At 49.1% G+C, this 14,849-nt stretch overlaps 1 protein-coding gene across 1 annotated transcript in view; it reads right to left on the bottom strand.

Annotated features, from left to right (window-relative positions):
- The window catches only part of ZC3H3 (zinc finger CCCH-type containing 3), a 149,682-nt gene that overhangs the window by 98,343 nt on the left and 36,490 nt on the right, over nt 1-14,849 (bottom strand). The window contains exon 4 of the mRNA XM_054057547.1: nt 2,362-2,518. Coding sequence (XP_053913522.1) covers nt 2,362-2,518 — 157 coding nt within the window. The remainder of the gene's footprint in view (nt 1-2,361; nt 2,519-14,849) is intronic.

Below are 14,849 nucleotides of genomic sequence, written 5' to 3'. Positions count from 1 at the left end.
AGCTGTGAGTAAAGACTCTGAGCAGAATAGTCAGGAGCTTGAGAAATTTTCTGTCAATTAAAGCGGAAGTTCATAGAATCAAAGAAGGGTTTGGGTTCGAAGGGATAGTTTTTTGAAGACCATCCACTCCAACCCCTCTGCAATGAGCAGAGACAGCTTCAAATACAACAGGTTGCTCAAAGCCCCATCCAACCTTGCCATGAATGATTCCAGGGATGAAGCTGAACTAAGGCTGAACTTCATAGAATCATCGACTGGTTTGTGTTGGAAGGCTCATCCAGTTCCAATCCCTCTGCAATGGGCAGGATCATCTTCAACCACATCAGGTTGCTCAAAGAACCAGCCAACCTGACCTTGAATGCTTCCAGGGATGGGACATCTCCCACCTCCCTGAAAAAACATTTTAGTGGGATGTCCCTGCCCAGGGCAGGGGCGTTAGTACTATGATACTATGATACTATAGCACTGGATTAAACATCTGCATCTGGACATCACCAAGTGGCACAAGACTAAAGTGGACACAGCTACAAGAAGCCTCACTCTCTCTCCCTCACCACTCATGCCTGGAAGAGTCCCATGACTCAGGCTCATCCATCAATGGGACAACAGCTTTGGGCAATGTCACATCACAGACAACATGATAACTTGTGCTATAAAAAGCATCAGGTGGCAAAAACATCATTGTGACAGTTGGAGTTGTTCAGCCTGCAGAAGAGAAGGCTCCAGGGAGACCATAGGGCAATAGTCCAGGATCTGAAGACGCTGGGGACAGGCTTTTTTCAAGGACCTGGAGTGATGGGAAAAGGGGGAATGGCTTTAAAATGGAAGGGGGAAGATTTAGACAAGACGTTAGGAAGAAATTCTTCACGCTGAGGGTGGTGAGGCACTGGTCCCGGTTGCCCAGGGAAGTCATGGCTGCCCCATTCCTGGAGGTGTTCAAGTCCAAGTTGGATGAGGCTTTGAACAACCTGATCTGGTGGAAGGTGTCCCTGCCCATGGCAGGGGGTTGGAACTGGATGGGTTTTGATGTTCCATCCAACCCAAACCATTCCACGATTCTATGATCTGCAGGAAAAGCAACCAAGGCCGTGATTATCACCAGCAAATTATGAAGTTCTAAGAGGCAAAACAGTTTAAGGTTTTACTATAAAGTCCTTGGAAACTTTCGAGGAAAAAGCCACGCATAGAAAAATTAAAAATAATACTTTTAAAACCCTTCTATTTGGAGTGAAGAAGAAACACAAGAATTACTGGTTGGGTGATAGAATCGTAGAATCATTAAGGTTGGAAAACATGTCTAAGATCATCGAGTCCAACCGTCAGCCCAACACCACCATGCCGAATAAACCATGTCCCAAAGTGCCACGTCTACACGTTTCTTAAAGACCTGCAGGGAAGGACACTCCACCATCTCCCTGGATAGCCTCTTCCAATGCTTCATCACTCTTTAGGTAAATAAATTTTTCCTCGTGTCCAATCTGAACCTGCCCTGATGCAACTTCAGGTCATTTCCTCTCGTGCTATCGCTTGTTCCTTAGGGGAACAGACCAACACCCAGCTCACTAAGGACCTCCTTTCAAGTAGCTGTAGACAGTGACAGCAGACAGCCGCTCTTGTCCTTGTCCTCCAGACTCTTCCCAAGCTTCATTGCCCTTCTCTGGACACACTCCAGACCCTCAATGTCCTTCTTGGAGTGAGGGGCCCCAAACAACCCAGGATTCAAGGTGTGGCCTCACCAATGCCAAGAACAGAGGGACAATCCCTTCCCTCCTCCCACTGGCCACACCATGGGTGATCCAAGCCAAGGTGCCATTAGCCTTTTTGACCACCTGGGCCACTGCTGACTCATGTTCAACCACTCTTAACCAACACCTCCAGGTCCCTCTCCTCTAGGCAGCTTTCCAGCCACTCTTCTCTAAGGCTGGAGCTGCACGGGGTTGTTGTGTCCGAAGTGCAGGACTCAGCACTTCGCCTTGCTGAATCTCATCCTGTTGACCTCATCCTATGGATCTAACCTGTCCAGATCCCCCTGTAGAGCCTCCCTACAAGCAGATCAACACCGATGTAGACCCGTGTGTGTTTATTCACCTTAGCTTATTTAACTGCTTCATAGAAACAATTAATTCAGACCGGGAATAAACACAGAGCACCAGACTAGAAGACGCCACCGGCCACCAACTCGGGCTAACAAGATTACTAACACAATTTCACATTTTACCTCAATCAACTCAGCATCAAAGCAGCGAAACAAAGAGAGGAACCAAGCATCAACCATGCAACAGGAATAACGCAGAGCCAACGTGGGAGCTTCCTGACCCCCCAGCATCTCAATCAGTTGCGTTCAAAGGATGGAAGAATTACCTGGATGTCATGGAGCGCCTCGTCTTCCAGTTGGGGATGTGGCTGGTGAAGGATGATAAGGACCCAGTTGGAGAAACCACGTTCTTCTTCACTATCCTGTAGCGCGTCTTTATCACCTTGTTGGCTGGGGGACTCTTCATGAAGTGCACGCTGGCTCCTACAAGAAAGCAAATGGAAAAAGGGCTTGAAGTTCAGGTGCATGTTGGCCAGAAGTGACCTCATCAACACAGGTCCAACAATTCTGCACCTGTACAAGGTGCAGAAGACCCCTGGGGTGCATCAGGAGTGGCACCACCACGATTGATGGTAACAGAAAGGCTCTCAGGGATCACAGAATCATAGAACAGTTTGGGTTGGAAGGGACCTGAAAGTCCATCCAGTTCCAACACCCCTGCCACGGGTAGGGACACCTCCCACTGGGCAAGGTTGCTCATAGCTCCATCCAACCTGGCCTTGAATGAAATGTGAAAGATTTAGTGGGAATGTCTCCTCTCACTTGCGATGGGAGGTGGAGAAGGTCATGGAGAAGATGGACGGAATCCACCCAAACTCCCTCTAGATGCTTATAGAATCATAGAATCATTAAGGTTGGAAAAGACCTCTAAGATCATCCAGTCCAAACGTCAGCCCAACCCAACTGTGCCTTCTAAACCATGTACCAAAGTGCCACGTCTAGTTTTTTGAACACCTCCAGGGACGGTGACTCCACCACTGTCTGAGGCAGCCTCTGCCAGTATTGGACCACCCTTTTGGTGAAGTAACGTTTCTTATTATCCAATCTAAACCTCATCTGGTGCAACTTGAGGCCATTTCCTCTCATCCTGTCACTTGATACTTGGGAGAAAAGACCAATCACTACAACTTTCTCTCAAGGAGTTCTGGAGGGCAATAAGGTGTCCCCTCAGCCTCACCTTCTCCAAGCTAAACAATACCGCTTCCCTCAGCCACTCTTCATAGGAACATACTCCAGACCCTTCACCAGATTGGTTGCACATGCGCCAGCGCCTCTCCAGCCCAGCAGCAAAACTCTACCAGGTGACCGATGCATTCACCAACAATACCTTCATCCCTGACATCTCCAGTGCAAACTGCTTTATGCATTAATCATTCCCGTATCCATCACAATCATCAAGAAGGCCAATGAAATCTTGGAAACTGTGGCAAGCAGGACCAGAGAAGGGACTGTGCCCTGGCACTCAGTGCTGGTGAGGCCGTACCTCAAATCCTAGTTCAGTTTTGGGCTCCTCACTCCAAGAAGGACATTGAGGGATGGGAGTGTGTCCAGAGAAGGGCAATGAAGCTGGTAGAGGGGCTGGAGAACAAGGGTTATGAGAAGCAGCTGATGGACCTCAAGTTGCTTAGCCTGCAGAAAAGGAGGCTGAGGGGCAACTTCTTCGCTCTCTACCAAGAGGAGATTGTAGTGAGGTGACTTTTGTCTCTTCTCCAAAGGAACAAGGTATAGGCTGAGAGGAAATGGCCTCAAGTTGAACCAGGGACGGTTCAGATTGGACATTAGGAAACATTTCTCTACAAAAGGGCGGTGAAGTTCTCTACTTAAAAGACTGGCAAAGGCTGCCCAGGGAGGTGGGGGAGTCCCTATCCCTAGAGGGATTTAAAAGATGGGAAGACGAGGTGCTCAGGGCTATAGCTTACCAGGGAACAGGGACGGTTAGACTCAATGATCTCAAAGGATTTTTCCACCTAAGCGAATATCCCATTCCAGGATTCTACGATTCTATATTTCGGATGATCTCCGCGATGGTTTACACTGCTGAATATTTCCTGCAATTTTCACTTCTACGTTTGATTCGGGCTTTTCCTCCACTTGAGAGCCGGCAATTTTTTTTGCGGCTTTAAGGAACGCCTCTAATTGCCCGACTTTTATAACGCACGGCTCTAACTGCCCAGATAATTAAAGCCGACACGCCATGCTGAGGCTTCGTCTTCTGCTTTTATAACTGATTTAAAGGCCGGGTGCTTTTCTTGGAGATTCGCTCGTTAAAATTATTGCAAGGTTGAGAGGGGGAAAAGCCGAGTCGTTATTTGCCCTGAAAATGTTGCACTCGTCCTCACATAGTGGGACCAGTGCTGTTTAATATCTTCATTGATGATGCAGACAGCAAGATGGATGCTATCCTCAGCAAGTTTGCAGGTGTCACCGAGCTCAGTGGGGCAGCTGTCACACCAGGACAGGGTGGCATCCGGAGGGACCTGGACAGGCTGGAAAAGTAGAGCTGTGTGAACCTCAGGAGGTTAAAGAAGGCCAAGGGCAAGGTCCCCTACCTGGGTCAGGGCAATCCGCAGTTTCAATACAGGATGGGGGAGGACATGATTGAGAGCTGCCCTGAGGAGGACTTCGGGTGCTGGGGGAGGAGAAGCTCAACATGAGCCGGCAATGTGCACTCGCAACCCAGAAGGACAACCTTGTCCTGGGCTGCATCAAAAGCAGCGTGGCCAGCAGGGCGAGTGAGAGGATTCTGCCCTTCTACGCTCTCATGAGACCCCACTCTGTGTCCAGTTCCGGAATCCCCAACACAACAAGGATATGGACTAGGTCCAGAGGAGTCCACAAAGATGATCCAAAGGATGGAGCACCTGTGCTGTGAGGACAGGCTGAGAGAGTTCGGGCTATTCAGCCTGGAGAAGAGAAGGCTGGGAACATCTTAGAGCAGCTTCCAGTACCTGAAGGGGCTCCAGGAAAGCTGTGGAAGGACTTTTTCAAAGGGCATGGAGTGACAGGATGAGGGGGAATGGCATTAAACTGGAAGGGGGAAGATTTAAATGGGACATTAGAAAGGAATTCTTCCTTGTGAGGGTGGGGAGGCCTTGACCCAGGTGACCCAGAGAAGCTGTGGATGCCCCATCCCTGGAGGTGTTGAAGGCCAGGTTGGATGGGGCTTTGAGCAACCTGATCCAGTGGGAGGTGTCCCTATTCATAGCAGGGAGTTGGAACTGGATTGCTTTAAGGTCCCCTCCAACCCAAACCATTCCATATTTCTGTGCTTCATGATGCACGTTAATCCCTAACATGGGTCACGTAGAATCATAGAATGTTTTGGCTTGGACGTGACCTTAAAATTCCTGTAATTCCAATCCAAACCATTCTATGATTTTACACTTCTTGTGGATGCAGAAGCTTTCAGCAGTGCCTGGAGGACTCACGGCTCCGAAGAAACCACGAAGCTCAGCAGCGCACGGCCCGTTGCGGCGGACACCGGCTGATAAACGATGCTCATATCCCATTCAAATATGATGCAAGCAGTTTTTTTCCTAGTTTGTCTTCCACTGCGGTAGTAAAGTTTTTAATTAGGCAAGCTAATGAGATCGATTAGTCATTAGGAGTGACCTCTGGATCTCGTCGAGGAACGGGCATGTGTGCGGCGGGCTGATAACGGGGGACGCTGGGGTATTGTTTGTAATAAAAGCCAAAAGTGTTTGATTTGAGTGAAATGTGCCACGGGGAATACATCACGCGGAGAGAAAAAATTACAACCCTGGGAGGCTGTAATGAAGGGAATTAAACCAACATCCTATCTAAATAACATGATTATCTACACAAAACCCCTCCGCTTGCGAGTAATAATAGAAAAGGAAGCTCTTCGGAGAGGTTCTTTCACGAGGTGGTTAATGCCGGAGCTGGGAGCGAAGGCATTTTACAGAAGAGCAGCTCCGGCATGAATTCCCCATCCAATTATCGCTGGGGAATTGGGTTTACCAGGTGCCAGCCCGGCTGAGCGAGGAGGGGGGGATGTTGTAAGTCCTAATAATTGGGGACCTCTTGTTGCTTGGGCGAGCGTGAGACGTGGGGATGGTAGTAGAGGGGAGGTTGGGGAGGGTCTGGGATGATTGGTGGCAGCTGAAGCGTGTGTAGGGGTGAAAATAAATGTTAATGAGGAATTCAACTCATTCCCAGCTTAATAATTATGTAAGGATGGAGTGGTGGATGGAGAGGAGACCTTGTATCTCTGGGGAGATCTTAAGTCTCCTGAGAGAACTTGTATCTCTATGGTGACCTTACAACTCTGGGTAAAACTTACGTGTCCTGGGAGAACTTACATCTCCAGAGAGACCTTATCATGGCTTTCCAATACCTGAAGCGGCTCCAGGAAAGGTGGGGAGAGACTTTTTCCAAAGACATGGAGTGACAGGACGAGGGAGAATGGCTTTAAATTGAAAGGGCAAGATCTAGATGGGACATTAGGAAGAAATTCTTCACCATGAGAGTGGTGAGGAACTGGAACAGGTTGCCCAGGGGAGTCACGGCTGCCCCATCCCTTACGGTTTTCAAGGCCAGGTTGGATGGGGCCTTGGGCAGCCTGACCTAGTGGGATGTCCCTGCCCATGGCAGGGGGTTGGAACTGGATGGGCTTTAAGGCCCCTTCCAACTCAAGCTATTCTATGATTCTATGATTCATGGTGGCTAAAGCATCTGTAGCGGTGAAGATAAATGTGCATGATGTAGTCAACCAATTCCGAGCCTAATAATTGCTTAAGGTCAGAGAAGTGAAGGGAAAGGAGACGTATCCAGGGAGACCGTATTGTGTACTTCTAGTACCTGAAGAGCCTACAGGAAAGATTTTTGGTGAAGAAATTTTCCCTGACATCCAATCCGAATTTCCCCTGGTGCAACTTGAGGACACTTCCTCTCATCCTATCACCTGTCACCTGGGAGAAGAGACCAACTCCCACCTTGCTACAACCTCCTTTCAGGGAGTTGTAAACAGTGATAAGGCCTCCCCTCGGCCTCCTGTTCTCCAGCCTAAAATACCCGAGGTCCTTCAGCCACTCCTCACAACTCTTTTCTCCAGCCCCTTCACCAGCTTTGTTGCTCTTCTCTGGACATGTTCCAGCCTCTCAATGTCCTTCTTGAAGTGAGGGGCCAATACTTTAAGCACCTCATCTCCCTGTCTTTTAAACACCTCCAGGATGTGGTGACTCCACCACTTCCCTCCGCGGATTCTTCCAATGCCTGAGAACCCTTTCAGTGAAGAAATATTTCCTAATCTCCAATCTGAACCTACCCTGGTGCAACTTGAGGCCACTTCTTCTTATCCTACCACCAAATGATGATGCATCAAATCACCTGCAGTGAGGAAAAACCTTTGGATGAACCTGAATAATGATTTATCACAGCTCCTACACCCAAAACCAAATCATTTTGGTGTTTCCCATCACACTAGAATCATTTGGAAGGTGTCAGCCTTGAGCCGTGCGGCTCCAATGCCTTCAAGTTTGGCTCCCAACTTGGTCAAGTCCCTAGAGTCAACAAAACGATTTCGGATTGCTGGAATGCTGTTAGGAATTCAGTGTGAAAGGAGAAACCAGCGTTGGGGGATGATTAGCATCGTGCACCTTCCATATGTTCACACAGAACGGCACAGCAAGAGGTTAATTTTATTGCCGATGGAATTGGCTTCTGAAAGGACCAGCCTTGGCTTGAAGAGGGGAATTGAATTTTCACACTCATTCAGTTCCGAGATCTTTCAAGAGCGACGTCTATTTCTGCCAGGATGTAAACGATGCTTTATGATAACAAACTGCTGCTTAATAGGAACGGAATCCATCAAAAGTGCTTCACCTGTGACCTTGAGTGAGGCTTCACTTCATCGAAATCACGGAATTGTTTTGCTGGAAAAGACTCTTGAGAACATTGAGTCCAGTAACACCTGTCCACCCTGACAGGTCCAGATCCCTGAGCACCTCATCTATCCGTTTTTTCAACAAGTCCACGGATGGGGACTCCACCGCCTCCCTGGGAAGCCTCTGCCACTGCTTCACCACTCTTTCACTGAAGATATTTTTCCCAATATCTGGTCTAAACCTCCCCTGGTGCAACTTGAGGCCATTTCCTCTTGTCCTGTTACCTGTCACTTGGGAGAAGAGACCAACAGTCACTCCACTGCAACCTCCTTTCAGTCATTTGTAGACAGTGATGTGGTCACCTCTCAGCCTCCTTTTCTTCAGCTTAAAGAACCCCACATCCCTCAGCTGCTCCTTATAACCCTTGTGCTCCAGCCCCTCTACGAGCTTTGCTGCTCTTCTCTGGACATGCTCCAATAGCCCAAAGTCCTCCTTGTCCTCAGTGCTGTTTTCAGGAACTCGCACGAGCCCAATATTAGAAGATCCAGCACACCACAAACACCCAACAAGCGAGACTTTCTGCTCATCACTCCGTCACCACAGACACCACAGAGTTGTGGAGAATTTTAATGTTTCTTATAAAACAAAATTAAGCATTAAAATCTGCTGCACGGTGATGAAGGTTCGAGGTGGACAACTCCAGGTCCTGGAAAGGCTAACACTGATTTAAGACTCATAGGTCTTTACTGGTGATTGGTGGCCCATTAACGCCGAACATCACCATGATGTACATCACCAGCTGCCTGTCCCTTCCTCCAGCTCACAGGAACCATCTGGTTCCTCACAGGGCTTTGCATCCCTTATAGTCATGGTAGGAAGGATTAACGTCCACAGTTAAACTACAGCTAGGAAGGACAGGGACACAGTTGTGCTGGGGCATCTTGATTCCTCCGTCCATAGAATCATGGACCGGTTTGGCTTGGAAGGGACCTTAAAGACCATCCAGCATTAACACCCTACCACGGGCAGGGACACCTCCCACCGGATAAGGTTGTTCAAAGCCTCATCCAACCTTGCCTTGCACACCTCCAGAGATGGGGCATCCACAACTTCCCTGGGCAACCTGTGCCAGGGCCTCCCCACCCTCATAGTGAAGAAATTCTTCCTTATGTCCAGTCCAAATCTGTCCCTCTCCAGTTTATAGCCATGGCCCCTTGTCCTATCACTACAAGTCCTTGTGAACAGTCCCTCCTCAGCTTTCTTGTAGCCTCTTCAGGTACTGGAAGGTCGCTATAAGATCTCCTTGGAGCCTTCTCTTCTCCAGGCTGAATAAGCCCAACTCTCTCAGCCTGTTCTTGTATGGGAGGTGCTCCAGCCCTCTGATCATATTTGTAGCCCTCCTCTCGACCCGTTCTAACAGCTCCATATCCTTCTTACCTTGAGGATTCCAGAACTGGACACAGTATTCAGAGATGAAGTCTCACAAGAAAGGAATAGAGGGGCAGAATCACCTCCCTTGACCTGCTGTCCACACTTCTTTTCATGAAGCCCAGGACACGGGTGGCCTTCTGGGCTGCAAGCGCACATTGCTGGTTCATGTCGAGCTTCTCATCAACCAGCAGTCCCAAGTACTCCTCAGCACTGCTCTCAATTATATAATCCCCCAGCCTGGACTGAAACCAGGGATTGCCCGATCCAGGTGTAGGACCTTACACTTGGCCTTGTTGAACCTCATAAGGTTCTCTGAGGCCCACTTCGCCAGCCCATCCAGGTCCCTCTGGACAACATCCCATCCTTCCAGTGTGGCAACTACATCACTCAGCTTGGTGCCATCCACAAACTTGCTGAGAGTGCACTCAATCTCATTGTCCATATCATTGATAAAGATGTTGAACGGTGCCGGTCCCAGTAGAGACTCCTGAGCGACACCACTTGTCACGGATCTCCATCTGGACTTTGAGCAATTGACCACTACTCTTTGAATACGACCATCCAAACAATTTCTTATCCACCAAACAGTCCACCCATCAAATCCAAATCTCTTTAATTTAGAGAGAAGGATGTTGCGAGGGACCATGTCAGAGGCTTTACGGAAGTTCAGATAGATCACATCTGTTGGTTTACCCATGCCCACTGCTGCAGTTACTCCATCATAGAAAGCCACTAAGTTGGTCATCCAGGACTTGCCTCTGGTGAAGCCATGCTGGCTGCCATTAATCACCTCCCCGCCCTCCGTGTGCTTTAGCATGGTTTCTAGGGGGATCTGTTCCATGATCTTCCCAGAGTGACTTGAGGAACCACATCGTCCAATTCCCTCAGGACTCTGGGATGCATCTTAACGCATGCCTTCTGGAACCCCATTCCATTGATCACAACCCACGGATCCAACCTGTCCCTCTGCAGAGCCTCCCTCAAGCAGATTCACACTTTGACACGAAGGTGTGTGGTCCCAAAACCATGCTCCCACTCTCAGATAAGCAGGCAACGCATCCCCACCCTCAGTTTCAGCTCCACCACATCCTCATCCCCTCTGCTGCCCTATAGCCCCGCCGTGGCCCCATCCAAACCCTGTAGGAGGAGATAACGATGAGGATAAACCACTCTATCCACATCTCTACTGGGACTGGCAAGAGGTGCTCACGCCTAGTGCCCTAAACACACTTTTCCCAGCTTAAGCCTACATTGGAGAGCTTGAATGGGTCTTTGGAGCCTTGGACCTCATTCAACCACAAGCTTTTTTCTTCTAACAAAACAGAGTAGTGGGATTCTTCTTTCCCCTTCCTTCAGGGAATGATTATTAATGTGTTTCCAAGAGCTAGGTCCATTTCTCTAAATGAGAGCGGGATGGCAGGAGGAAGGCTGATAAATGCCCTTCTCCCCCCAGCCTCGCGGCGGGAGCTGCCAGGGCTTCTCGTCCTAACAAGCTGCAGATGGAAGACGACTGGAATAACAAAGTATGAATTTTGATAAGCCTAATAAATCACTTCACTTTTCCTGCTCTTGATCGTTTCCAGCACCTTCAGACGCAAGAAAAAACCCGCCTCTAATCAAATGGGTTCACGGATCTCTTGTTAACGCCGTGCCGAGGCACAGAGAGAGGTGGCTCTTCTTCAGGAGCGCTTGTGGAGATGGAAAACCATTTGCATTCCTGCTTTTGGATTCACTTCCTTTGCTTTTCCCAATATAACAAGGAGAAATTTGAATCCGTTAGGTTTTACCCACCCTCAAAGCCACTTCTGAAGCTGGAGGCCACCTGGCTTTCACCTTTCCTAACGATTCACTTCAAAAGACCCTGTCCTGACTCCAACATCAGCAGAGAAACTCTGCTGAGACCTGGACAGGATGGGGAGGTGGACCTGTGCGAATATCATGAAGTTCAACAAAGCCAAGTGCAAGGTCCTGCACCTGGGTTGGGTGCCAAGTACAAATCCAGGCTGGGTGGAGAATGGATTGAGAGCACCCCTGAGGACAAGGACGTGGGGTGCCTGGGCAGGAGAAGTTCAGCATGAGCCAGCAATGTGTGCTCACAATCCAGAAGGTCAACCATGTCCTGGGCTGCATCCAAAGAAGTGGGACCAACAGGTCCACGTAGGGGATTCTGTCCCTCTACTCTGCTCTGGAGAGACCTCACCTGGAGTTCCGCGTCCAGTTTTGGAGTCCTCAGCCCAGGAAGGACGTGGATGTATTTGAGCAAGTCCAGAGGAGGCCATGATAATGATCCAAGGGCTGGAGCACCTCCCATACGAGGACATGTTGAGAGAGTTCAGATTGTTCAGCCTGAAGAAGAGAAGGCTCTCGGGAGAACTTCATGGCCTTCTCTTGACCCGTTCCAACAGTTCCATATCCTTCTTCGGTTTAGGATTCCAGAACTGGACACAGGACTCTAGGTGGGGTCTCACCAGAGAGGAGTAGAGGGGGAGAATCCCCTCCCTTGACCTGCTGGCCACGTTGCTTTTGACGCAGTCGAGGACACAGTTGGCCTTCTGGGCTGTGAGGACACGTCGCCAGCTCATGTCGAGCTTCTCATCAATGAGCAGCCTGAAGTCCTCCTCCTTAGGGCTGCTTTCAATCACGTTGTCCCCCAACTTGGATTGAAACTGCAGATTGCCCCAACCCAGGTGCAGGACCTTGCACTTGGTGTTGTTGAACCTCATGAGGTTCACACAACTCCACTTCTCCAGCTTGTTCAGGTCCCTCTGGATGACATCCCAAATGCAACCTGAAGCTCCAGGAACTTTGAAGCTTGCAGAAACCCACCCTTTTAGTGGATGCAGCTCTCCTCATCCCCCATGCCTGCGATGATACCGAGCCTCCACCCCACCACACCAGCAAAGCAGCACACCATCCCAACCCTTGATGCTTTACATCCCTGAAGGAGAGTAAGTTAGTTGGGCAACCTGTTGTTTCCACTGTCCTCATCCTGCCCCAGTCTTCAATCCTCCCTCCAAGATGGACAATGAGGAGGTGGAACACATGCAGAGAAGGCAACGAAGCTGGAGAACAAGGGTTATGAGAAGCAGCTGAGGGAGCTGGGGTTGTTTAGGCTGGAGAAGGCTGAGACTTTATCGTTGTCTACAACTCCCTGAAAGAAGGCTGTAGAGAGGTAGGTGTTGGTCTCTTCTCTCAAGTGATAGTGATAGGACAAGAAGAAATGGCCTCGAGTTGCACCAGGGGAGGTTTATGTTGGAAATTAGGAAGAATTTCTTCTCCAAAAGGGTTCTCAGGCACTGGAACCAGAGAGGTGGTGGAGTGTCCATCCCTGGAGGTGTTTAAAAGCTGGAGAGATGAGGTGCTCGGGGATCTGGTTTTGTAGTGGACAGGTACGGTTGGACTCAATGATCTCAAAGCTCTTTTCCAACCAAGCGATTCTATGATTCCACTCAATATGGTGTCCGTCCCCCCCGCAAACCGCTTTTCATTTGCTTTTCCAGCCCTGGCGCCGAATCCGGAAGGGAATTCATCTTTGACAAATATTTACCGATTATCAAATCACAGCCGCCGCTGCCGACAGGGACAATAAGTCACTTCGAGCAGCCGCCTGTGTAGCAAGCTGAGGAGTTTGGGCAGCTCCTCGATGACAAATAACTCCTGTCAAAGCCGCGTGGTCCCTGGCTGCTCCGAAGCCGTGTTCTCTGTTGTTCCACGCTACCTGGTGTTTAATGACAACAACTGTCAAGACGAAGACGAAGGCTCCGCGCCGCCGACTGTCAAAGCCCTATTAGAGGAAAGATTGAGACCCTCCTCTTCTTCAACTCACTCGAGCAACGCGAGCCGCTCGTCTTTATAATTATGGTGCGAGAGCCATCGATCGCACGCTGACACCAAACCTCCTCGTATGAAATGGGAGTAGTTTGCTGAATGACACTTGCAATCGATTATTTGGAGTGGGTTTGGGCTGTTTTCATCCCCCTCTTCTCCCTTTTATCCATCTCTCTACAAAGTCCTGGATGGATAGGGAAGAAGACAAGGAAAGTGTGTGCTTTCATGCAAGTGATTTTCTAACCCAGCTCCTCAGCTTCAAAGCAACTTTTGGATGCTCATCACATCTAAAACTTGTCAAGGGTTTGCAACACAAGGTTTAGGAGCTGAAGGACCTAGGGTGGTTTAGTCTGGAGAAGAAGAAGCTGAGAGGTGACCTTACTGATTCCTGACTCACTGAAAGCTTCTCAATGTCCTTCTTGGAGTGAGTAGCCCAAAACTGAACTCAGGATTCAAGGTGTTGCCAAAGAGTCTAACCAAAACCCATCGGGCTACGCAGCAACCTCCAAGAGGCATGTATTTTAGTATCTGGCGCATAAACCCAAGCATTCCTCATCACCTACCTCACGGTGGTAATGGCTTAATTAATGTTTGCACAGCCTCATCAAGACAATTAGTGCTGAGTGTTATTAGTTAATAAAATCCTTTATTGCTTGGTTACTTCTTCATTGCAAAACCCTCTCCATGCTTTCTTTTCCCTGCTTCATCTTCTGGGGCTTTGAGCAACCTGATCCAGTGGGAGGTGTCCCTGCCCACGGCAGAAGGTTGGAACTGGATGGGCTTTAAAGTCCCTTCCAACCCAAACCATCCTATGATTCTACGATCTTTAAGGTCCCTTCCAACCCAAACCATTCCATGATTCTAAGATCTTAAAGTTCCCTTCCAACCATGATTTCATGATTTGTTGTCATTAGGTGCTCAGGTTTCCCAAGCTGTCAGTGCCTCAGCTCAGGAGCAGCCACATTGTCACCACTCCCACCCTCCTGTTTCGACAAAAGCAAACGGTTTCCAAGCAAACACTTGGAGAAACTCTGTCCCAGCTTTCCCAGCGTCCTCCCCCCTCCTCAAGTCTCGCCCACGCAGCGGCTCAGAACGCATTGCCTAATGTTTCACACTCCATGAGCTACTCCACCATGTGATCGCCATGTAATCCTCACAAAGTGCTTCCCAAAACAGCTGCAGCTCTTCTTAATTAGTCTCTGCGGGCCATGGGCATTAACTATTTCAGCCTGATGAGGAACTATTTTTGTTGTAAGCCCTTCTAGATGCCTCCACACACACGCTTCATGGACAGCTCCATTGAATAATGTAACCTTTTGGTCAAGCTGCTGCTTGAAAAGTCAAGTTCAGCGCAGTTAAACCACCAAGGTCCAAGGTAGTGTCATCTCCAACTGGACATCAGGTGAAATTTCTTCACTGAAAGGGTTCTCAAGCACTGGCACAGGCTGCCCAGGGAGGTGGTGGAGTCACCATTCCTGGAGGGATTTAAAAGACGTGGAGGTCTCAGGAGTCTGGTGTAGTAGTGGACAGGTATAATAGGACTCGAGGATTTCAAAGGTCTTTTCCAACCTCCCTTCCAGAAGATAAGGACTGACCAGCTCCAAAATCAGTGGAGAAGTCAAACCACTTGCAGGTCTTGGTGGAACCCA

The sequence above is a fragment of the Cuculus canorus genome, chromosome 2, assembly GCF_017976375.1.
Source record: "Cuculus canorus isolate bCucCan1 chromosome 2, bCucCan1.pri, whole genome shotgun sequence".
In the NCBI taxonomy this organism is placed as follows: domain Eukaryota; kingdom Metazoa; phylum Chordata; class Aves; order Cuculiformes; family Cuculidae; genus Cuculus; species Cuculus canorus.
The sequence above is the reverse complement of the archived record's forward strand: the minus strand, read 5'-3'. Positions and strand labels throughout refer to the sequence as shown.